The following is a 26,061-nucleotide window of genomic DNA, read 5'->3' as shown; positions in this document are numbered from 1 at the left end:
AGGCGGCAGACAACACTTTTCACTCCTCACAGCACTCTGTAGATCAACAGATTGTACATTTGCCACAAGTACCCAGTCAGGAAGTACCGGGAGGAGTAGGATCTCATAGCTTACTGGAAAGGCGAGAGAGGGACAAAAGAATGCCTAAACACACAAATCAACTGCCATTAAAGGTCCTCCTTTGTTCTTTAACTTCCACGTGAACAGCTGCAGAATTTCAACCTGCAGATTGAAATTAAGATCGCTATGCCTAAAACTATCTTCAAGTACTAAATAGGACTAGGAAAGGAAGTAAGGGTGAGAGAGGAAAGCATGGGATGTGAAGGAAAAAACACAGTGAAGCTATTCCAACACAACCACACTGTGTTGGAATTTCAATTTATGAGTTCAGCTTTTTCTTTCTTTTTAAATATATTTATTTATTTATTTATTTATTTATTTATTTGAGAGAGAGACAGAGAGAGCATGCACAAGAGGGGGAAAGTCAGAGGGAGAAGCAGACTCCCCGCCGAGCAGGGAGCCCGATGCGGGACTCGATCCCAGGACTCCAGGATCATGACCTGAGCCGAAGGCAGTTGCTTAACCAACTGAGCCACCCAGGCACCCCTGAGTTCAGCTTTTTCACACGATTTCAGAGAAGGAAGAATAAAGTAACCAGGAATGTTATCTAAAACAAAAATAAAGGCAATATTAGCTAGAAGGCAGGGAAGACTGATTTGAATAACACATACCCCTTAAGTACCAACTAAATTGCACTAGAAAGTCTTTGTTTTAAGGTCCTTATAAGAGATCCAAGGAATAGGAACATAAATGTACCCCTAACCCACTCTTTACAAGCTATTTTCGTACTCCGCTGAACACTCTTGTAAGAGGGATATTTATAAGGGACTTCCAGAAAGCAGGAGCTCAGTAACTGTTTTAACACTGAAGCAAAATGAGTCAGGGGCTTGGTTCAGTATCTCCTAGAAGCAGCCACTATTTTGCTGGACTGGGAACAAATAAAGTGTTCAGCTCAGGCAGTTGTCAAGCTAATGAACATCAAAGCAGACAGCCTGCCTCCCCCTCCCCTAGGGACACTGTTCCAAAGCTGACTTGGGTGTTTCGTCTCCCTACCAGATGCAGCCGAGTATCTGACTCTACTCCACATCACCACGGCTCCTTCCCTCCCCTGCACCTAGAGTTTTTGCCAACATCACACACTGCACAGTGACCCTCTCAAGCACCGCTTACCACCCTCTCTCGAGAGTGGCAGCTTAATCCTTTAATTAGTTTCAAGGCCCAAAACTAGGATTTCCTGAGGACTGCTACAGGATGTGCACCAAGCAGCAGGAGCTAAGGCTTCAACATGTTCGAGAGTTTCAAAGAATGGTTGCCAAAGCACCGTCAAAAACAGCCCTAAACAAAAGGAAGAAAGGAGGCCAAGTGCCTTTGAAAAATTAAGGAACTGAGTTTTATTTATTTTTTAAAGACTTTATTTGAGAGTGAGAGTGAAAATGAGAGAAAGAGAGAGAGCATGCGCATGGGAGGTGGGAGGGGGCGGCAGGGGAGGGGTAGGGGGGAAAGGGAGACGCAGACTCCTTTCCGAGCAGGGAGACCAACAGGCCAGGCTTGATTTCAGGACCCTGGGATCATGACCTGAGCCAAAGGCAGACGCCTAATCCACTGAGCCCCCCAGGCGCCCCAAGGAACGGAGTTTTAAAGGGTGCCAGCTCACTGTCAGGACAGAAAGTCTATATTTGTCCAAAGACTAACCTACTGTCCTTTGGGACTGAACACATAACAAGCTAATTTTAGACCAAACTCCAGGAATGAGGAAGTCTGTAGCGTGCTCAAGCACCCACCTTCAGATGAGGAGGGTCAGCAAATAAGGCAACTGCTGGTAAAGGCGAGGCTTGGAATGAACTTAGTAGTTGCAGAGGTGGAAGACAAGGCCATAGTGAGTTTCACGAGCGAATCAGTATTGTACTTTTTAAAGTGTATAGCGGGCAAGGCCATCTGTAGGTTATGTACTAAAAAATTTGATTCTGAATTAACAGGCCATTTTAAAAAAGTGAAACAAAAATAAATGCACCCAGACTTAAAGAGCCAATCATGGGTCTCTGAATTCTTAGTTCTCTTTCTCCCCTCCAAATTGATTTGTGAGTTCTCCACCCATGACTCTGATTCAATGAGCAAGGATCATCAGCTTTCTAGAAGAAAGCATCAAATCATCCAGATTTCCAAAAATGATGAAAACTGGCAACTTAGTTTTACCACCAAGTTCCTGTTCCACAAGCCAACATGTCCCTTATTTTTCTTTCAAAAGAAAGAGACCACATGTCTGCCTCCTAATTTCCTTTTCTTCCCAAATTACCACCTCTAGGTAGAGCAGCTCTTGGTTCTCTTTGGTGTAAACAAGCCCAAACAAACAAACAAACAGCCCTTAAATCCCTTAAAAAATTAGTTTGCATTTTAAACTGATGTTTTTGGGGCACCTGGGTGGCTCAGTGGGTTAAAGCCTCTGCCTTCAAGGGCTCAGGTCATGATCCTGGGTTCCTGGGATCCAGCCCTGCGTTGAGCTCTTTGCTCAGTGGGGAGCCTGCTTCCCTTCCTCTCTCTCTGCCTGCCTCTCTGCCTACTTGTGATCACTGTCAAATAAATAAATAAATAATAAAATCTTTTAAAAAAACAAACAAACTGAGGTTTTCTTTAAAGTGCATCCTCTAGGACCTTGTCCACCAAGATTTCGTGGTCTGGTAGAGTGGACTAGAATCCTCATTTCTAACAAGCGCTACATCAGTAGTGCTCAACCCTGGCTACATATTAAGATCTGAGGTGCTTTTAAATAACATCCTGCAGGGGCCTCACCCCCTAGAAATTCAGAGGGTCTGTTAGGGGCCCTGACATCAGCAATATGACTAATTTTGAAGCTTTCGTCTGTGTAAGCAAGGTTAGGAACCACCACACCAACAGTGCCTCTGATGCAAGGTGGTCCATGGACAAAAGTTTGAGAACAGAGGCCCACAAGAGTACACCTGAATGGGGTTCTTCTGAACCTTGCTCCACCACCAAAGCAGATGGCAGGTGGAGTAAAATATTTGGATAATTAGACAAACAATAGATGACTTTTTTTTTTAATCAATTCCTCTTCAGAAAGCTCTCAAATCTGGCAAGCCTTCAGAAGGGTATCTGGTTCTTAATGGAGATCAGAGTCCATACATCTTCTCACTTGTTTATAAATATTACGTATTCTTGTAGCAATAAATAGCAAAGTTGATGAAAAACTAGGGTCAAGTCTCCTAGACAAGGTCCTTCGAAATAATTCTGGGGGAAAAAAGCACATTGAATCATGCTGAGGTTTAGAAAGTTGTTCTTCTTCAAACAAAACAGAGCCTGGATTATAAGGTTCACAAATTCAAGTCATAAGAATAAACTGAAGGAATGGTCCTAAGTTTCAGCTAAACAGTAACTGAATAAATCAAATTGGGGGGGGGAATCTTTAAAATAAATCTGATTATGAAATATAAATAAGGTAATTGACCCACTTCGGTCTTAAAAAGCAAACAACTCATGGTACTTTATTTATTTTTTTTTTATTTTTATTTTTTTAAAGATTTTATTTATTTATTAGAGAGAGAGAGGGAGAGAGAGCAAGCACAGGCAGACAGAATGGCAGGCAGAGGCAGAGGAAGAAGCAGGCTCCCTGATGAGCAAGGAGCCCAATGTGGGACTCGATCCCAGGACGCTGGGATCATGACCTGAGCCGAAGGCAGCTGCTTAACCAACTGAGCCACCCAGGCGTCCCTGACTCATGGTACTTTAATTAAGAATTAGTTTCTTTATATCATCTTACTAAATCTCCAAAATGAGGTACATCTAGTACAGGACTCCTTTCCTGTCCTAGGGGAACAACCTCAAACTCCTTACTTATGCTTTGTACTAAGAATAATATTCTACTAAATGAACAAGTCTACATTTGTTCAAAGGTTAGCTCCCAGGCCTGCCTGCTGCCTGTGGACATCTTAAGAGCCAGCTTCAAACAAACTCTCAAACAAGGCATAAAAGGAGAGAGAAACAGATAGGTAAATGCCCCCACAAGGCTTTCATTTGTCTGGCTGATCACTCACAACTAAATTTAGCTATGTTTTGGAAAATTAGCAGACCAGAAATCAGAAAATTAGAAAGAGTTCATAAATTTTTAATAATTTATGGTTTAATAATGTTAATATTATTTAATAATATTAATGTTTTAATAAAATGTTAAATATCCTTAATGCAACTTTAGAAGAAGTAGATGCAGTTCAAGAACGCCACATTCCTTCTATTCAGAGACACGATATTGAGAAAACTTCTACTGTTTATGGGTGCAAATTTCTCCACCATAAAGTGATCATATTGCTTGCTGACTTTAGAAAGCTTAAACCATTGGTTAAAAAGCCCTTTGGGCTAGATAATGACGAAGCTAATTTACAAAAGGAAAATCTTTCTTTTCCTTTGATAGCTGGTAATTTACTAGAGTGATAAGCTTTTTTTTTTTTTAAGAGTGATAAGCTTCTATAGAAAAAATCCACTTAGAAATATTGATAAGGAACATAAGATTAATAAGATCTGAGTTTACTTCAAATAATTAGCTAGTTTTAAGGAAGTTTAAGATTTTGGTGTGGGGGGGGCGGTCCGGTAGTAAGGAAGGAGCTTTTTGGAGAGGAGACTTAAGGAGGAACCAGAGGAAGGGGGAAGCAGAACAAAGGAAGAATTTGCCTTGTGTCTCTAAGACCAGCCCTTCTCTGGAATCCTATCCTTACCACTAGACGGTGTACATTTTATCAAAGACAGAGATCATGCGTTGTTCAGCCCTGCACTGCTCAACTGCAAACCCACCACAGGGTACAGAGGAGATGCTTGATAAATGTTTTATAAATGTGGAATCCAAGAATTTTTTAATAGCATCTTAGGCAGTCAGTTATAAAGACAGGAGGTAATCTAATCTGATTCTTGGTGTCAGATACAATGCTAAGCTATAAGTAACCAAGAAAACTGTGTTTAGGGGCGCCTGGGTGGCTCAGTCATTAAGCGTCTGCCTTAGGTCCGGATCATGGGCCCAGGGTCCTGGGATCGAGCCCCATATGGGACTCCCTGCTCAACAGGAAGCCTGCTTCTCCCTCTCCCATTCCTCCTGCTTCTGTTTCCTCTCTTGTTGTGTCTCTGTCAAACAAATAAATAAAATCTTAAAAAAAAAAACAAAACAAAAAAACTGTGTTTATTAGAAGACTTGATTTTTATTTACATGAACTTCTAATAGTGAAATGAACAAATTAGGTAAAAGCAGATAAATAATAATGAAGAAGAAAGTGGAAGCTAACAGTCTTGGGCTCAGAAAGCAGAGGGGTGTCCAGGCTCTGCCCATCAGCCAAACACAACAAGTGGATGTAACAGCTGTCAGCCCCCCCCGCAAAGAAGCAGGAAATTCTTCCTGTGCCCGCCCTCCCCCCACAAGATTGTTTTAACAGTTCTACCTCCTTAGCAGGGGACTCGTGGAATGCCTTTTTTTTTTTTTTTTTAAAGTTTCTCAGTTCTCCTAAATCAATTTTTGACAGTTCCTGGGATTCTCAAGATGATCATTTAACACCTCATTAACAACTCTATTATAGGAATTAATTCAAATGAGCCCAAACTAATTTTAATTAAATCTCAATCTGCCCAAGGTATTCCTTTTTTCTCCTACACCAAGAGGCACCTAAATAGGCCCAGTTCTTTCAAAAATAAGTAGTAGAAAAAGTGCAGTTTTCTGGAAAATTACCTGTCATTTAAAAAAAGATTTTATTGGGGCGCCTGGGTGGCTCAGTGGGTTGGGCCTCTGCCTTCAGCTCGGCATCCTGAGATAGAGACCCCGCATCGGGCTCTCTGCTCAGCAGGAAGCCTGCTCCCCCCCACCCCCCCACCCCCGCCTGGCTCTCTGCCTACTTGTGATCTCTCTCTCTCTGTCAAATAAATAAATAAATAAACTTTTTAAAAATAAATATTTAACTTAAAAAATATAAATAAATAAATAAGTAAATAAGATTTTATTTATGTACTTGAGAGAGAGGTGTGCACTGGAGCCCGAGGGAGGGGCAGAGGGATAGGCTGACTCCCTGCTGAGCAGGGAGCCTGAGGACACAGGACTCCATCCCCGGACTCTGGGTTCATGACTTGAGCCAAAGGCAGACGCTTAAGCAACTGAGCCACCCATGGGCCCCACTTGTCATCATTTTTAAATTTACCTAGTAAAATGTACCTATTTATTTCGTTCCATGATTTGGCCATTTGATTTAACATTCACCTACTGAAGCTTTAAGAACCCACCATTTTCTAATAGTTACGGATCATGTGTGCATTCATTCATTCAGTTATTCAGCAAATTTATCAAAAGGCCACTGGAAGTCAGACACTAAGCTGGGGGCTGTTCATGTTATTAATTACGTCTCTGGTCAGAAGTAAAATACAACTAAGCACAGCTCTGGAAAATGGAAGAGCATAATTTTAGTTTCTTTGCTCAGACATGTTTTGCCTTGACTCGTAAATAGATCTTACAGCTAAATTTCCATCACTGGATGGATGTGTGTGTGTGTGTGTGTGTGTGTGTGTGTGTGTATGTGTGAAGTGAAAGCTTTTTTTTTTTCCCCTTCACTGGCTTGCATTTAATTTACTTTTAACCCTTAAGTTTTTAAAAGTGAAATTAATCAAAAGGCAAGGGTCTGGGAAATTCTTTTCCAACACTTTCCATAAACTCCAATTTTAGACACTTTGGAGTAAACCAAGATCTTCATTGTTGACAAGGTTTACTTGAGTTGCAGAAATTTCCCCCCTTTTAGCCTGTACTCCCCCATTCAATCTTGACTGCCACAATGAGACAGACAGAAAGCGCGAGGACTTTTTTCTTGCATCTCTAGTAGAAACCTTAGCAGCAGACAGGAACTGCTCCAGGTCTGTCAAATGGATGCATGAGAACATTTCTTAACAATCAACCATGTATACTTTGTGAGTATGTTTAAGCCTTACTTTCAGTCATATTTTTATTTATTTTTTTAACATATAATGTATTATTAGCCCCAGGGATACAGTTCTGTGAATTACCAGGTTTACACACTTCACAGCACTCACCATAGCACATACCCTCCCCAATGTCCATAACCCCACCACCCTTTCCCTACCCCCCACCCCTCAGCAACCCTCAGTTTGTTTTGTGAGATTAAGAGTCTCTTATGGTTTGTCTCCCTCCTGATCCCATCTTGTTTCATTTATTCTTTTCCTACACCCCAACCCCCCAACACTGCCTCTCAACTTCCTCATATCAGGGAGATATGATAATTGTCTTTCTCTGATTGACTTATTTTGCTAAGCATAATACCCTCTAGTTCCATCCATGTCATCGCAAATGGCAAGATTCCATTTCTTTTGATGGCTGCATAGTATTCCATTGTATATATGCAGTAGTATTTTAAGCAAGATTTATTCCCATAGAAGGTTTTCATGTACTGTGGAAGCTGATAACAAGAAAGTCTTAGTCGTAAAAGTAACATATTCATATGGTAAAATAAAATTCAAGCAGTACAGAATATTAAATATAAAGTACAGAAGTCCCCCCTCCCCTCCTCGGCCAGCCACCTCCTTTCCCATCCCAGGAACCAGTGCCAGGTTCTCCTTCGGGCATCTCTGACAGCTAGCACTACAGAGCTCAATGTGCTTAGCCCTCTGCTTCCCCTTCCAGCAGCCCTACCTGGTGGTGTGGTGAGACAGCTGTGCTCTGGCTACTTTCCATGTTTTCTTGACTAATCACCACCAAGCTTTGTTTTTAATTCTAGTGGACAGTCACCTTCATAAACCTAAAGCTGATTCCTTCACTTCAAAATGTGCTCATTTATAAACAAGATAGTACCCACTGATTTTCCACCAAGTACATAACAGAAACTGATACGCTTCCATGTCCCTAATCTTCCTTTACCCCTTTCCACACCTCCAGTCTGCTACTGTTTACACTGTCAAGATTTTTCTTATTTATACCTGGTTTATAGCCACTGCTAAACTTCCCATGCTTTACCTGTAACTGATCTTATAAACTCGAAACTAATTAAAAGCAATAATATGATTTTACTCTGCTTGTATTAAACAAAAGAAAGTCTTCCAAGTATCAAAGCTAAGTGATTTCTCTTTTTTAACCCCTAACAATTCAAGTCACATTTTAGTTTATTTTTTTAAAGGCTTTTATTTTTTATCTTTTAAAGATTTTATTTATTTATTTGACAGAGATAGAGAGAGAGACAGAGAGACAACAAGAGAGGGAACATAAGCAGGGGGAGTGGGAGAGGGAGAAGCAGGCTTCCCATTGAATAGGGAGCCTGATGCAGGGCTCGATCCCAGGACCCTGGGATGATAACCTGAGCTGAAGGCAGACGCTTTAATGACAGAGCCACGCAGGTGCCCCAAGTCACATTTTAGTCTTAATTTCATCTTAAATGAAGATGAATCGTTCACCATTTCATAGCTCATTGTATTATCATTATAAAACAACCATTTTAGATCCACTAATTCTGGCTTGGAAGGGAAAAAGAAAAAAATCATATTAAGCTCATAACTGGGGAAAGAACAGTAGCCCCTGTGAAAATACACCCTGCCATAAATCCTACATTCTGACACAGGTCGCATCTTTGCTTAAAATAACAGATATTAATAGACAACCTTAAAACCCAAGTGAAGTATTTAATGACAAGCAAATATATACATTTTAGCTCAAGTCTAATCTGTTTTAGTTAGCTATAAATCCTATTTATAAGAAACTAAGTTTAGCATCTCTATCCTAATCTGATTTAGAATGTTCCTCCAATGATACTTAAGCTCCATTTCCTTTTTAATGAGATACACCTGCCAGCTGGGAGTGGAACAAATGCCTCCCGGGCTTGGAAAGCGAGCTTACAAATGGCTGCTTCTGGTTACAAGAGGACCTGGCTAGGGAGAGCAAAGGCCAAACTACCTATTTCATCAAAGTTTGAAGATTTATCCCATTAAGAGAAAAATCAGTAACAGCATCAAATCAAAGATACATTTATATCTTTAAAAACTAAATTATCAATCTTAAATTTATCATATTTTTTTCCCGAGTCCTATAATTCTAAGAACATTGGTCAGTATACATGAGGCTTCCATTAAAGAATAATCCTATATGTGAATGAGGGATCTTATCCTCTTAGGTCTATAAATTTCTTAAGTCCCCATCATTTAAGAACGCAAAGAATATAATAAGGACTAAATCATAGGTCATTAACTCTTACAATGCCTCTCTTCAAGGCACCAAAGTATTCATTTAACCATCTACCAAGCATTTACTGCATGGCTACTATGTGCCAAACATGGTTTACAACAGAAGCAATAAAGTGATCAAGAGAGCCAAAACTCCATGTTTTCATGGAGTTTATATTCTACTTTAGGAAGACATAACAATTTTGTGAAAAATCAAGTCAAATAATTACTGACTCTAAGTTCCTGATATAGGCACTATTTAAGATGCAAAGAAGGAGCAAGACAAGGGTCCTAACGGGGGAGCTGACATGACATAGAAAAACTACATAAAGGGTTAGGGCACCTGGTGGCTCAGTGGGTTAAGCCTCCGCCTTTGGCTCAGGTCCTGATCTCAGGGTCCTGGGATCGAGTCCCTAATCGGGCTCTCTGCTCGGCAGGGAGCCTGCTTCCTCACCCTCTCTCTGCCTGCCTCTCTGCCTACTTGTGCTCTCTCTCTCTCTGTCAAATAAATAAATAAAATCTTAAAAAAGAAAAAAGAAAAACTACATCAAGGGTTAGTGAGCTTTCACACGTTATACAGTGACATCTCTAAGCTATTGGTTGCGGACCTGTGTCACCTGGCCAACAAGCTTTTGGAGTTACTGCCCAATGATACTGCTTATTAACTGAAAGTGCATTTTTGGGACAGTCTCCCTCCCTCTTTCTGTAACAGTATTATATATATATATATAAATATAGCAGTATTTTATCACCATTATTCTAATACTTTACTCCATTTCATCTTTGTATTACCAAAATTGTTTGCTAAAGGGACAAAACAAATGTGAAGACTCATAAGATAACACAGGGCTTGGGGTGCCTGGGTGGCGCAGTCGTTTAAGCAGCCGACTCTTGATTTCAGCTCAGGTCATGATCTCAGGGTCCTGGGATCGAGCCCCGGGCTGGGCTCAGTGCTCAGCACGGAGTCTGCATGGATTCTCTCTCCCCCTCCCCACCCCTGTCACCCCTGCACGCTCTCTCTTTTCTAAAAATAAGTAAATAAATCTTTAAGAAAAATTTAACATGCGAATGAGAAGCTTCAAGACAAAACCAGAAGTTACTAGACATACTGAATGAGACAATAATAAACTTTACAGGCTCATTGGAATTGTGCTGTAGCTACACTATTAGTTATGGAAAAAAAGATCAAAATCAAGTAACATAAAATACTTGAGACAGTCAAAATTATAATGAAAAGGCAAGGCTTAGAGATTTCATTATATGTTTGGTATTATAGGACTGGACACCAACTGTAACACTAGCAGTTAGCCTACTGATTGACTTGCATACATACTTCAAACAAAACACTGTGTTCAAACACTAAACACTGGCTCTGTGAGACAAAATCATAAATCTGTGATATTACAAAGCTGTGAAACAGGGCTTTTGGGAGAAAAAGGGTATTAGCACAAAAGACACAGCCTTTCAGCTTCCCCCATTTCCAATCCACAGCAGTATGGAAATTCAATGAGACACAGAAAATATTGTGCAGCTCAGATGTAAACCTGATTCCTTCCAGGCAAATTTCTTCAAATATAGAAACTGAAGAACAGTACAGTATTAAAATGTATGGTTCTAGAAAGTCTAGATAATCCAAGATAAAAATGAAAAATACCCCTAAAATAAATCATGCACACACATATAGCTGTACAGAAACACATACCACCAATTAATTAATTGATACAAAACAGTAGAAGAAAGCAATAAACACTTGCAGAAGATACATCTGACAGGGACTAAAGAAAAGATTGTTTAAGGCACAAACACATTATCTATATGGGAAAAGACTCACAAATTCTACCATATCAAAAAGGGAAACTTTTATAAAACACTATTATAAACAAGATTTAAAGAAAAGCCATTTCTCTCAGTTTGAGAGACAACAGTGCTAAGAATTATTATCCTTCTCTCTCTCTCCCTCTGACCCTCCTCCCTGCTTGTGCTCTATCTCAAATAGATAAAAATTTTTATAAAAGTGGGGGGGCGCTTGGGTGGCAGCTGCCTTCGGCTCAGATCATGATCCTGGAGTCCTGGGATCGAGTTCTGTATCAGGCTCCTTGCTCGGTGCGGAGTCTGCTTCTCCCTCTGACCCTCCCCCCTCTCATACACTCTCTCTCTCAAATAAACAAATAAAATCTTAAAAAAAAAATAAAGCTGGGGCGCCTGGGTGGCTCAGTGGGTTAAAGCCTCTGCCTTCGGCTCGGGTCGTGATCCCAGGGTCCTGGGATCGAGCCCCACATTGGGCTCTCTGCTCTGAGGGGAGCCTGCTTTCTCCTCTCTCTCTCTGCCTGCCTCTCTGCCTACTTGTGATCTGTCTGTCAAAAAAATAAATAAAATCTTTAAAAAAAAATAAAAATAAAAAAATAAAGCTAACAGCCTAAATGTCCATCAGCAGAGTAATGAACACAGAAGCTGTGGTAATACTTTGTGAATATTACACAACAGTAAAAATAATGACTAAGAACCTCACACTCAACAGGAATAATGCAAACAAATAATATTAAGCAAATAAAATGAGTTACGGAACAAATTCCCCAATATGACCAATTTATGTAACATTTAAAAACACAAAACAACAGGAGCATCTGGGTGGCTTGGTCAGTTAACTGTCTCTGCCTTTGGCTCAGGTCATGATCTCAGGGCCCTGCACCGGGCTCCCTACTCAGCAGGGAGTCTGCTTCTCCCTCTCTCCCTGCTCCTCCCCTGCTCATGCTCTGGCACTCTCTCTCTCTCTCACTCTCAAATAAAAATCTTTGGGGAAAAAAAAAAAACCCACCACACACACAAAACAACATAGCCAGTCCTTGTCATTGGAATGCAGTCTGTTCCCAAATGTGTGTTACAGTGTGAATTTTCAGGTAGCTGAGTCTACATTACATCATTCAAAAATAGGAAAGATCACATGTTCCTAGCTCACCCAAAACTCCAAACGGTATTTTTTCCCAAGTTATTATCTACATAATAACCTGCCAAGAATTTCTATAAAATGGACAGCATCTAAAATACAGTGACTTATTTTTACCCTGAGACGACAGAAATGCTCTCGAGTGTGTGATGACTCAGTGATGTGGGACAATATGGAGTCCATCATGGTCCCAGGTGGGCCATCCCTTGTCTCCATGAGCTTTAGCACTCCTACACTGCAAATGTAGGGACATCTGTGGGCCTCCTTTACTCACCTACTTTCTTCACAGGTTTTTCTACATGTCGCAGGACATTTTCATCAGTAACGTGGGGAAGATGACAAGAGATATTGCACAACATATTTAACAACACAAGAGGACAGGAGACTGGGTCCTATCAGGGAAAGAGCAGAAGCACGGCGGAAGCGCACTCTACAGCCTCCCCCTGGACTCGTGCCCAGCTGAGAACATGAGTGCTGTACACATGACAATTTATCAAGGTGGCTTTTGATTCAGACAGTTAAATCTCACAAACATTCCTGAAAATCGTCACAGCAAATAGTGAGCCTGCAAACAGTGGGGGATAGTTACTATATGGATACTATATGGATACAATTCACAGTCAAAGCATAAAAGTACAGAAAGAGACAATTTCAGGATAATGATTATCTCTGGGGAAGGGGTGAGAGAAAAAAATCAAGAAGGGACACTAAAGGGAGCTTTAGTTATCTTTTTATTTTTAAAAAGTGACATATATGGGGTGAGATATTAACAGTAAAATATGGGATCACGGGTACATTATTTTCTGTACCTTTTCATAAAATATGAAGGACCAATAATGTTCTTCAGCTGTCTGATGCACGCGAGAAGCCTGTCAGCATGAAGCAGCCCACAGATTCACAGGAATCTTGAGTTCGATACTGAACCAGAATCTGAATTTGATTTCAGGGCAAGAGAACCAGTGTGTCTATGTTTTTTTGTGTCATCCTAACACCTTTCACAAGTCTGCTTCCCGTCAGAACTGCCATCCTGTGCACCTCTACCCTTCCCCACAACCCCTCTGCCTACGCTACTCTGCTCAGGCCACAGTGGTCTCCTTGCTGGTCCTGAACAGAGTGGCCTCCCTCCCTAGGCCTTTTTATTCCTGGATTTTCAGGGCCAAGTCCTCACCTTCTTCATATTCTTGCTAAAGTCTTATCTTCTCAGCGACCGTTTTGTTTAAAATTGTAAACTGGTTCCCCAGAACCCCTGGTCACCCACCTTCCCTACTTCCCTTTCTCCCGGGGTACTTATTTTCTAGCACACTGTATAATTTACTTCCTGTACTAGAAACCCCATTATGCAAAAAGTTTGGGGTTTTTCATCCTTGATGCATCAGGAGTGTCTAGTGATAGCACCTAGCACACAGAAGGCGGATATTTGGCAAAGTGATTAGTAAAATTTCAATTTTTCAATGTTACAGTACTCTCCAGGACTGATACAACAAGACTCTATCCTCTGCATCTCGAGCACTCCCCAAGTATATATACTCCTCTCAAACCATCTGCTTGTATGCCCATTTCTTGTGGATTCTGATTCAGAGTCTAACACGGAGTGAGATACTCAGTGTGTGCGGAATGAATGAAATTCAATGTCTTGAACATATAAGTTTCTCTCAGGGCAGGCCACTTCTACTACAAACTCACACCCAGGTAAATTAATTGCAGGTACCTTTTTTTAAAGGTCACCTTAAGGCACAAAGGGCTGTGGCTTGATTCACACCTTCTTTCTACTACAAGAACAGTAAGAAGATGCATTTTATGATGCCATAAAAATAAGCATTACCTCACACACTCAAATCTAAAAGAAATCAGGTCAAATGTAATTAAGATCAGGTAACCAGATTCAAGAAAGATGGTACTTCTCTCTACTTTGGGTTACTATTTTTTTTTTAAAGACTTTTATTTATTTATTTGACAGAGGAAGAGAGATCACAAGTAGGCAGAGAGGCAGGCAGAGAGGGGTGGGGGGAAGCAGACTCCCTGCTGAGCAGAGAGCCCGATGCGGAGGCTTGATCCCAGGACCCTGAGATCATGACCTGAGCCGAAGGCAGAGGCTTAACCCACTGAGCCACCCAGGTGCCCCTTGGGTTACATTTTTATTATCCTCTATTTTGGCAGAGAAGCAATGTGGCAAAAAGAAGTTTGCCTATACTACTTAAAAGTTTCAGAGAGTAAATTTTAAAATATATAAAAGCTGGTAGTGGCAAATTGTGAAAATGGCCACAAATTCTTGGACCCACTTCCCATTTGATGCGGAGTCTGATTTCCCACGCCCTACAGTCTGGACTGGCCTCAGTGAGCCGCTTGTTAACAACAGATCAGCCAAGGTCATGGGGTTTCATCAGGTTCTTAGGGAACGCTTGCTCTGAAGCACCCCCCTCTGGATCCCCAGTCACCATGCGACAAGGAGCCCATGCCTCACAGGGAGGTCACATGAAGGTGCTCTGGTCAATGGCCTCAGCTGAGCCCAGTGTGCAAGTCACTTCGGCCCAAGTGACATGGAGGGAAGAAGCCTCCAGATGATCCCAGCCTGGGGCTTGGGTCTTCCCCGGCAGCTCCAGCCGCAGATATTTTGGAGCAAAGACAAGCCATCCCTGCTGTGCCCTGACCGAATTCCTGACCTGCAGAATCTGTGAGCACAATCTGATGGCTGTTGTTTCGCACCACTAAGCTTCGGGGGTGGTCAGAGAAGCAATAAATAAACTGGAAAATGAGTGCTAACCCAAAGCCTGTAACTAATTACCACATTTCATTTTCTCACCACCGGCAGAGCCTAGATTTCACTACTTAGTACAGATAAGTCATTCATGCAGAGGTCACACATCACACAGATCCACATTCTAGGACAGGGCAAAGAAATTATCCAAAATGAACTCTGACAGCTATTAGCCATTCATTTTAGTTACCTGTCTGTATGCTGAATCAATAAGGTTGATGCACTTATGTGAAGTAACTAGATAATTGCTAGCTATATAAATCTATATCTCAGATCAAAACACACTACTTCTACGAACACCATGAGGAAGAAGGGATGGTAACGTAGCTAATGTTAAGAGGGGGTTACTCCCCAGGCTCCATGCTGTGCTCACAACATGAATGAACTATTTTCTTCTCCAAGGAATCAATTCATGAGACTGAAAATGATCAACACGTTGAAAATCTATTTCCAAAAATCTCTCGCTAGAGATAATAAGGATATACTACAGATCAGAAAAAAAAAAACTGGGAAAAAATTCCAATTTAAGAAAACAGGTTTACATCAATCAAAATCAGACTACTTCCTTCTTGTTTTCAAATGCAAATCAAATGAATCTTAAAATATTATATAAATGAAAAGTAGAGAGCTCAAGGCTGATAATGTAAAATCTTTTACAAGAATAAAACTCATTTTAGAAGCATTTAAAAAGCAAGTAAAATTAATGAATGTCTCATACAATGGAAATGCTTTTAGAAGTGAAAAAACAAAACAAAACAAAAATCACAATTGTTCTAACTTTTCTGCAATCAACACTGCCCTCTAGTGATGCAGAATAAAAGTAAAAGAGAAAGCAAGTGTCACATTTTATTCATTGTTCATTTCAGTGTGTTCATGTCAACGCGCCTAGTTTGGACTACAAATTCCATCAAAGACAGAATAAACAAATTCAGGATGCCTTTTATTACCTATTGTTCAATTAGAAACTCTTTCGAAAGGCACTGAATCAAGGACATTAATACATGCAAAGAGCAGCTTTTAAATACAACAGGAATGAAACATCGTTACACACAGTCAGTTACATCTTCATATAAAATTGTGCAACTCAGAAAAAAAAATTGTGCAACTCATTAAAGACCCTGCAGCTTATCACTGAAGACTTATGAAGACAGTAAGACAGTAAGGTTAAAGCGTTACCATCTATAGACAAGAAAGTTCAATAGGAAGCAAGCCAGCCTAGTTCTCCTGGCACATGTGTATCAAACATGCTGCAAAGTGTCCATAGCAACCAAGGCCTCACCCACCTGCCAGTTCAGCCCATCCGTATACCCGACTCCTCATTTTAGGGAAAAAGTTCAAGGAAAAGAGCTCGTTTGACTGCTAAGCATTTATGGAGCAGAGGAAATCTTCCAAGAAAACAGACTTACCAAGGGTGGTGCCATCCTGCCCCATGATGCACTTCATAGAGGTGACGATCTGTTCCACGACCGGTGGCGACAGTGACGTGGCATACACGGCACTGTGAGAATGTGTCCGCAGATAGTCTATCAGCTCCTGGGGAGTTCACAGAAGCGAGGCATTAGAGGGGAAACCTCAGTTCTCCACAATGTCACTGCCAGCCTTCCAGGTAAAAGCAGATTCCTCCTCCCTCAACAGCCTGGGAAGAGGGCCGCTCATCTAAGATGCAAGGTATCCGCCGTAGTCAGAGGACACTCTCAGCGACAACTGTGTCTGACACATGCCAACACCCTCACTCGGGCTGTTTGTTTTTTAAACAGGCCACAACTCGAAAGAAAGAAAAACTAGCTTTAAAGAAGCCCTCTAAATTTGGAGAACATCTCACTTAATGTTATGAACAGATCTACAACGCTGAATTAAAGTGCTTGGACTGCTTTTGAGAAATTCCCTGGGTCTTTCATGAGAACAGGAAAGCCAGCTCACTGATCGAAGAAAAACTTTGTATGGCAGTTGCAAGGAGTCCAAAACAATCAGTGGTATATCCCTATTCTCTCCTTTTAACTTCACTAACTCTTTCAATAAAACAGGCACACAAAATAGCTCACGTACCAGACCCCAACAAGGAAACACAAAATATGACTATAAAAGAGTGCATCACTTCAAAAACACTAAAAACTGTATAAAAGCCACAAAAACCACAGATATACCAGACAAAAATGATGTCCCAGAGTATTAGTCTAAGTCCTCTGGTTTAGCAGTAAATCTCACCAAAAAGCAAACAACTCTCCAAAGTCAGCCTGGTCCCATTAACAAAAATTTGAGGTAAAAAAAATCTATCAAACTTGACTGAAACCAATAATGAGTTTTCCCTAAAGACAATCATGACTAAGAGAAAGTCCATGCTTTAAGCTTCCCTAATGTCAAGTTTTAAAAAGGAATTAAAGATACTTATGAGTTCCTACTATATGCCACAAAATACTGGGCAATGTATTTTTTTTTTAAGATTTTATTTATTTATTTGAGAGAGAGACAGTGAGAGAGAGCATGAGCGAGGAGAAGGTCAGAGAGAGAAGCAGACTCCCCATGGAGCTGGGAGCCCGATGCGGGACTCGATCCCGGGACTCCCAGGATCATGACCTGAGCCGAAGGCAGCTGTCCAACCAACTGAGCCACCCAGGCGTCCCTGGACAATGTATTTTTATTAATACTATGGAGTATTTATGGGGCGCCTGGGTGGCTCAGTGGGTTAAGCCGCTGCCTTCGGCTCAGGTCATGATCTCAGGGTCCTGGGATCAAGTCCCGCATCGGGCTCTCTGCTCAGCAGGGAACCTGCTTCCCTCTCTCTCTCTCTATCTCTCTCTCTGCCTGCCTCTCTGTCTACTTGTGATCTCCCTCTGTCAAATAAATAAATAAAATCTTAAAAAAAAAATACTATGGAGTATTTTTTGACAATAAGTTTTATTGAGATATAATTCACTTTTCTGAAGTGTACAGTTCAGTGACTTTAGTATGTTCACAGAGCTGTGCAACTTTCATCACTATGAAAATATTTATTTATTTAGTTAGTTAGTTAGCTATTTTGTTTTTAAGTAGGCTCCATACCCAACATGGGACCTGAACTCATGACCTCAGGATCAAGAGTCGTATGCTCTACCAACTGGGCCAGCCAGGCACCCCACTATCTAATTTTAGAACATTTCATTATCTCAGAAAGAAAACCTCATCCCCACCAGCAGTCACCTTCCACTCACCTCTTCCCCTCAGCCCTTGGCAACTACTAATCTACATTCTAATTTACCTGTCCTGGATATATCACATAAAATAAATAATATGTGACCTTTTGCGACTGACTTCTTTAAATTAACACAATGCTTTCAAGTTCATCCATGTCGTAGCTTGGACATACACTATTTTTTCAACCTTTACTACAAGTTTATAAGCTAGGCATATTTATCTCTGTTTTACTGATAAGGAAATGGGAAGGTTAATAAATGCTTTGCCCCAGGGCTCACAATGTTAGGGAAATATTCAAACCTAGGCCTCTGTCTCAGGGTTCAACAATTTCCACCACACCATACTGATTCTCAAATGCCTCAGAGTTCATTACACAATTTTTAAATTGAAAACTACAATGCCTTCTAGTAAACCAGATCATGCAAAATAATCTTTTCCTTCCTGTCTCTATGCTTACCCATGATGCCTTTGAGGCCAAGGGCGGGGAAACCGGTCTTCTGTTCCCACTCGCTCTCAGAAACTCACTACTTTTGGGAAACTACGGGTGCAAGTCAAACCCCGAAGAAGACTGGCAAACAGGCAGCACCACTGCACGTCCTTTCACACAAGAGGGTGTTCTGTATGTCAGATCAGCATGTCGTTTAGGACGAAGCTCAAATAAGAAAACAACAAACAATGAACAGAACCAGCCTTTAGTTGCTCAAAATCGCTCACTGAGCAGCTGAAGTGTGAAGCCCGCTGGCAGTGTGAGCTGAAGCCACAAACAAATTTAGGATCTCCACATCCCAGTTCGGGATGCTTATCTGCTCCATGTGAGTCACCAAATGTGGTAGCCAGAAGCACCTGCACCCTTAGCTGCTCAATCCGCAGGGCCCGCTTACCTTCTTCCCCCCGATGTAGCCTCCAGAAGCCCCAAAGCTCTTCGTGAACGTCCCCATCATAACATCCACATCCTGAGGATCCAGGCCAAAGTAATCCACCACGCCTCGGCCTGTAGGGCCCAGGGCCCCAATGCTATGAGCTTCATCTAGGTACAAGTATGCCTTGTATTTCTTCTTAAGGGCAATCACTTCTGGAAGGCGAACAATAGATCCCTCCATGCTGGCAAAATGGATACAAAACACACACACTGAGTCTTTTTAACTCAAAATTAGGAGTCGGCCACCTTACTATTACTATTCCTTTTTCCAACTTTTTTGTTGCTTTTTTAAATGGTTTGACAACTCTGCCTGTGATTTTAAACTGGCAAAGTCAGATGATGCCACAGCTAGGCAGATGTCTAGGGGAAAGGAAACTGGATCTTTTCAAACAAGCACCAGAACAGAACTGATCTTCATTCGCCACAGATGGATAAAGGTCACGGAAGAGTCTTCTAACACTTGCAATTACAGGCAACATTAGATTTTGCATTACACTGCAGATGAAATTAAAATGGCAGAATAAGAGAATAAAAAAGATAAGGACGTAAGAGAGTAAGTGCAAGGGCTGCAAATAAACCAGAATAAAATCTGTCTTAAAAGGACATGATGTAGAATTTGTTTTGACACATTAGAAAACATTCCAGTTCTTGCCCATACGTACACAAACAGGAGAAAAATAAAGGATGCAAAAAAGAAAGGGGATTTGAAGACCATCAGCATGATGGAAAGAATAAGGAAAATCCAGACAAAAAGACTTCGGTGCTAGTGCTAACTCTGCTTCCAGGTATTTTATTATCAAATCATCAACACTGCCTCCTTAGTGTCCAGAGCAGTCCTGATTACAGTTCCCTTCTGCTTAAAATATTCTACAACTTCCTGGAGCCAAATCAGAAAGATAAGAATAAGAAAGCAGGATTACCTATATATTCCCTCCACAAGGATTAGAATTTTCTTCCAGGGCCTTCGTGTCCGAGGCTGACCATAAACAATGGCATCTTTCAACAGCTTCTCTAGGCTTTGCATATCTGTAGCACACAAAACAGAATTTCAGCACAAAGTACCTTCCTCTTTCTGAACTTTATTTCAGAAATGCAAATACACATTTCTTATTCAGGAAGTACGTCTCAGACAGCGAAGGACATTAACATAATCCTAATCCGAATTGAGCAGAAAAAGATAAGGCAAAATGGGTGATCTCCTGCTAGCCTGAATGACAATCTCATCTAAAAGGTAATGAATGTTCACAACCACAGAAATTCCACTAAATGACTGAGGCACAGGCGGTTCCGTTGGGTAGCATGCCTGTGAAATGACCGATGTTTCGTGTTAAACACCTGGCTGTTCACTTTTTTTTTTTTGTATTTGTGGAATCAACTGTATCTTTAATCCTAGTGACTCATTCAGAAATACATGCATAAAGAAGACTGACCAAGAGTGCAAATAAACAAATGCATACACCTCCTAAAATGCAAATACGGGGGAAAATTCAAAGTACACGCCCTGCTTCCTTTCACCTAGGATACACTCAATAAACACTTGCTGAACAGCTTTCTTTTAGCGGTAGGCTCAAAGTACATCAGTCTGGGCATGCATGAGATCATGTGCTAAGAACATGTGGCCATCAGATGAGACTGTTCCATGTCTGACTTGATCAGCTCTCCTGGTCCTAAGGACGGTTACCAAGCCCAGAAAACAACCTATCTTGTGCTACAACTGAGCATCGTAATTCTCCTGTTACCGATAAAGGCTGTGAAGACCACTGCCACCACTACAGTGGGCTACATACTGAAAATGTCTGCCCTGCAATAATGGCCTTAAGGACCTTTGCCCCCAGATCTATGCAATATTAAGTCTGGGGTACATTTAACAGGGGTGGGAGGCACCCCATCATAAAATGTGATTTTATATTCTCTACTGCTCAGGACTGAAAAAGGGGGTTACAAAGTTATCTGATTTTGCTCTCCCCATGAAAGGACTTTGGTTAGGAAACAGAAGTAAGGCAATACAAACACATACCACAAGTAAAATGGCCAAAGGTTGTGACTGTACTTATACCTTCAGTCACTCATAACAACACAATATGCTATCTAACCCAGAGAGGGGATGCTACCCCAGAAAATACTGTGAAGCTGCTATGTCTGCTGCAGACACCAATGTGTGGCGACCAGCAGGAGACAAATAAAAATGCACTCATTGTTTTAGTTTCCTCTGTTTATAGACAGAAAGGAAGAGAAAAATACTGACTCAAAATTTTAGATGAAAGGAAGTACCTATAGTAGAATGCTTGACCGTATCACCTACTTAGGAAAAAGATTCAATTATCTCTCTTGTATTATGCTCCCTAAATTCCATGCAAATTGAAGACTTAAATAAAAAAATGTATCACAAAAAAAACACAAAAAAGAAAATATAAGAGAATAACTTCATGATCTTAAAACAGGGAAGGCATTATGCAAACTCTAAAACTTGTAAGACAATAAATGTGCCAACATCAACATTTTAATAAATCTACCAGCAATACACTAAAAACAAAGTTAAAAATGAAATAAAAATACTGCAACACAGAAGAAAGAATAATTAATATAAAGGGCTCTTATACTCAGTGGAAAACAGAAACAATTTGAAAATGGCCAATTCACAAAGAAATACAAACACAATTAACTGTATAAAAAAGTTGTTTAGCATCTAATAATCAAAGAAATAGAAATTAACATGTTATTGACTGATTCCATTAGAAAATATTTTAATTATGGACACTGGGGAGGATATGTGCTATGGCGAGTGCTGTGAAATGTGTAAGTCTGATGATTCACAGACCTGTACCCCTGGGGCAAATCATACATGATATGTTAATAAAAATAATTACAAAAAAAAAAAAGAAAATATTTAAGTGATTCATAATGTTCTACGTCGGCCTGTGAGTACAGTCACTGTCATGTTGCCGAGTAAAAATCTGCATTACACTTGGGAGGCGATTTGGAAAAGTCTAAAAATTTTATAACCTTTTAACCAGGCATCCTAAGACTACTAGGAATTTATCTTAAGCCATTAATCAGATCACTGAGCAAAAATGTGAGTAGGTAGTACTGTTTTTAGTAGAAAAATTGAGAAACAACCTTGATGTCCAAACTGAGGGATGGACTGAACGCGGGCAACTCCACCCGTCACCCTGGCATTAGGGGAGGACGCGAGTCCCATGGAGTCAAACGAAGTTCATGATGTGTTGTAAGCAAGGAGGTTACACAATTGTGTCTAATAATGCCATGGACTTCATAAAACAAAATACTGTTTGTATCATCCTCATTATAAAACATCTTAGATAAGACAAAGACAGAAGGAAGAAAGTTATTAGCATGCATAAGCCTTCCATCCAGAGTACAGATCTCACACTTGGGTGTTTATTCTTCCAGACTTTTGTCTGTATGTGTACACATTTTGCCAAAAAAAAAAAAAAAATGGTATTAGGCGTACAGTTTGGTAATCTTTCCTTCCTACACGTGAGTATTTTAACTACAAAAGTTACTTTTTTTTTGTTAATCATTATTTTGCTAATACACCAGACACTTCCACTTAGGGAGAACGTTCTGGCAGTGCCATCTTCCTCCGTGCCTCTATAGCATCTGCTCACATCTGTAGTCCAGTATCTGTTCTGTATCAGTGGTATTCCACTAGTGGTTTCTCTATAGTCTCTTCATTAACGAGTTGGAGATCCTTAAGATGAGACCCTGCTTTATTCATCTCAGTAGCCCTGGTGTTACAGAAGGATACACCATAGGCATCTAATAAATGCACACAGAACGAGTGACTTGTAAACAAGGAATATGAAAGAACTAAAAGTTAAGTAAAAGGAAAATGTTGTCCTTTGTACTAAAATGCTTCCTTCAGCCTCTATTTCTAATGAGGAAGAGGGTAACTTTTAAAGGACTGGACCAGAAGGACATTTTAAATGTTGCTACATGCTTCATTTGTATCTTCCATTATTAAAGTAACTAATGTTACCACTGCCATTAACCCAGAGAATATTAAACACTAAGGCCTGCAGTGAAGTCATCAAACTCACTGTTGTGTTTGAAGATTCGAATGGTTGCTCCTGAGAGTCTGGCTCCTAGAACCAGCGATGCGTGGTTCAGCTCATCACTTAGAATCAGGCAACCCTGCAAAACCACCAGCACAGAAAGGTCAGAAGCTAGGGGGAAAGACTTACTTACACAAATGACAAAATGCTAAAATCATTAATAATGCTATTTTATTAAGGAAAGCTTATACAACAGCAAAATTATGAATTTCAAGAAGAAAGGTATACATATTCTTGTTTTGCAAAATTAACTTGGAAGCAGATACAAAATTCTAGCCTTTTAATTTCTTCAGTCCCGTGACAGACTTAAATATTCAGATATGTAGAAAGAGGCTTTTATTTATACCTAAAATCTGATGTATCAGATAGTATTCGTAGGGTGTCAGTTTTGCTGGTTTGATGGTATTCCATATGAGTTTTGGTATGATGTACTACTATTCATGGGAAAAGGTAGGGGACAAGGGTGCTGAGGGAGTAAAGCATTCTTCCTTTCACTCCTAATAATACCTCCCAAATCAATGAGGATTCCACTTACTAATACTCTCCCCACTGACATGAAGTGTAGGCCTCAATTCTGCCTTTAAAATCCCTCAATAAGCTCTACTTTAATAAATAAACATGAGTTTCTCCTAAGGCAACAAGAAAAGGCTGAGGTTCTCAGGGATTTTATTTCATCCCAGGTTCCTACTATTCCACAGATCAGGCCCTTCAACCCATTAAGATCTGAACTCAGCAACAGGTTTTTCTGTCAACAGTGTCCTCAAAATACCCAATTAGATTTTAAGAGTAAGTTGCAGAAAGTATCAGCATGTTCTCAGGAGAACAAAAGAAAGAAGACAGATACACACACACACACCCCCACACACTGATTTTAACAAAATATTCTTAGAGGAATACTTAAATTTTAATAGCAGATGTCTAATTTTTACTGTGAGCCAAGTTTTTATTATATTATTAATTAAAGATTTTATTTATTTATTTGACAGAGAAAGACAGTGAGAGAGGGAACATAAGCAGGGGGAGTGCGAGATGGAGTAGCAGGCTCCCTGCTGAGCAGGGAGCCCAATGTGAGACTCGATCCCAGTCCCTTGGGATAACCAGAGCTGAAGGCAGACCCTTAACTACTGAGCCACCCAGGCGCCCCCAAAGCTTTTATTATTAAAATAAAAAGCTACTTCGTTAAAAATGTGTGCATTAAAAAGAAGTAGAGTTGGAGGTAGCAGTACGGACTGATGGGTTTTAAAATGTATATGTAATGTATACACATGCATGCAGTATATGCATGAGTTAGCATACATGCAGATATTTTTCTAGCTCTATGCACTGAGGGACAAGAAGCAATGACACCCAAGTGGCCATAAACACAACAGACCTTGATTTCTAAATACCATCCTCCAGTTAAAAAAAAAAAAAAATACTAGGGCTGAAAGGAGAACTGGTTGATCCCAAAACTAAAATAGGTTTTGAAAAAAAAAAAAAAAGAAAGAAAGAAAAAAAAGAAGAAGGAAAAAAAAAAAAAAAGCCCAGAATCTCTTGTTCTGCTACAAATTAAGAAAGTGCTCTCTGGGGCGGGGCGGGGGTGGGTGGGTGGTGGTAGGATCATAGCATAGTCAAATGGCACAGGAGCCCACGTGAAAGATCTCCCAAAGGCCAAAACTGGAACAACTTCAGCAACAAAACAAAGGGCAACTGTGTTGGACCCAAATAATAAAATATTCACGAATCTCTACTAATATAAATGAATAGGGGAGAAGCAACAATTCTGCCTTTGGAAGAGTCAAGATAATGAAAGACAAGGAAAGACAGGAACTGTCACACACTAGACACTGAGGAGATCCCATGAAGATCAACAGAAAATGGTATTGGTAGAAAAACCTGGTGAAATTGAAATAAGTTCTGTACTTCAGTTAATTGTATTGTATCAAGCTTAGTTTTGGGGTTTGATAAATTCCACTGTTGTATAAGATATTAACATAAAAGGAAGCTTACTGAAGGGTATACATGAACTCTGTATTCTTTTACAACTCTTCTGTAATGCTAAATTAATCTTTGAAAAAAGTGTTAAAAATGAAAAAAAAAAGTCGAGGAGGGTGCAGAAAATGAAGAGATACTGAATTTCTCTTCTGCAAATCTTCAAACCCTTTACTTAACCACTCCTGGCATTCCATTATACCTTAAAAGGATGTCCCTCCTTCCCCTCCATACAATTTTATTTTCTTCTCTTTCCTGCTCACTTTTTTTCTGACAAAATCTGCAATATAACTTGCTATGTGCCTCCTTTTTAGACAGCCTTATTCACCATTTTAATGTATCAATCTACGAGGCTCTATTATATCCTTAGTTAAAAAATAAAATAAAAATTAAATGTCAGCAGTTAAAAGCTAAGTGCTTAATATGTTCTGGGCATTAGGTTAAGGGTTTTTAAGGCATTATTACTTTTAATCCCCATTAAAAAAAATCTATGAAGCAGGTACTATTATTATCCCCACATTATATAAGAGGAAACTCCCTTTTAGAGGAGTTACAGATCTTGCTCAAGGTTACAAGCCTAGTGAGTGACTCATTAGAAAGCTTCTGCTTCCAGAACACATGCTCTTAATCTATAATATACTGCCTCTGCCTGCCTTTAAGCTGAAAAATCAACCACCTCACATAGAAACTTAGTATCAGATTCAAAGAAATATTAAAACTGGATTAGTTCCTGCCTTTAATGGATTAAATGATACTTAGTAACATTTAACTGTAATGTTTGATTTGAAAGATAAATCTTTAAGGTAGTATCTTCCAAGTCTGTATATAAGATCCCTAATTCTATGTGATTAGTTTCTGAACATCCAGGAAAGAGCAGGATGAGATCATTTAACCCTCTAGTGTGAAAAATTCTGAGAAATTCCAAATAAGAATCTCAAGATTTATACCACTCAAATGCAGGACAGGAATGTAT

At 40.2% G+C, this 26,061-nt stretch overlaps 1 protein-coding gene across 1 annotated transcript in view; it reads right to left on the bottom strand.

The window, feature by feature from the left end:
* Nucleotides 1-26,061, bottom strand: part of LOC111148513 (serine palmitoyltransferase long chain base subunit 2) — a 113,989-nt gene that overhangs the window by 41,517 nt on the left and 46,411 nt on the right. Inside the window, exons 6-9 of the mRNA XM_022505126.1 lie at nt 23,103-23,196; nt 19,962-20,067; nt 19,004-19,223; nt 16,358-16,484 (exon numbers count right to left, since the gene is read on the bottom strand). Of these exons, the coding sequence (XP_022360834.1) occupies nt 16,358-16,484; nt 19,004-19,223; nt 19,962-20,067; nt 23,103-23,196 (547 nt within the window). The remainder of the gene's footprint in view (nt 1-16,357; nt 16,485-19,003; nt 19,224-19,961; nt 20,068-23,102; nt 23,197-26,061) is intronic.

Source organism: Enhydra lutris, unplaced genomic scaffold, assembly GCF_002288905.1.
Source record: "Enhydra lutris kenyoni isolate GAN:26980312 unplaced genomic scaffold, ASM228890v2 scaffoldscaffold20, whole genome shotgun sequence".
Lineage (NCBI taxonomy): Eukaryota > Metazoa > Chordata > Mammalia > Carnivora > Mustelidae > Enhydra > Enhydra lutris.
This window is presented reverse-complemented; position numbering and strand designations above follow the sequence as displayed.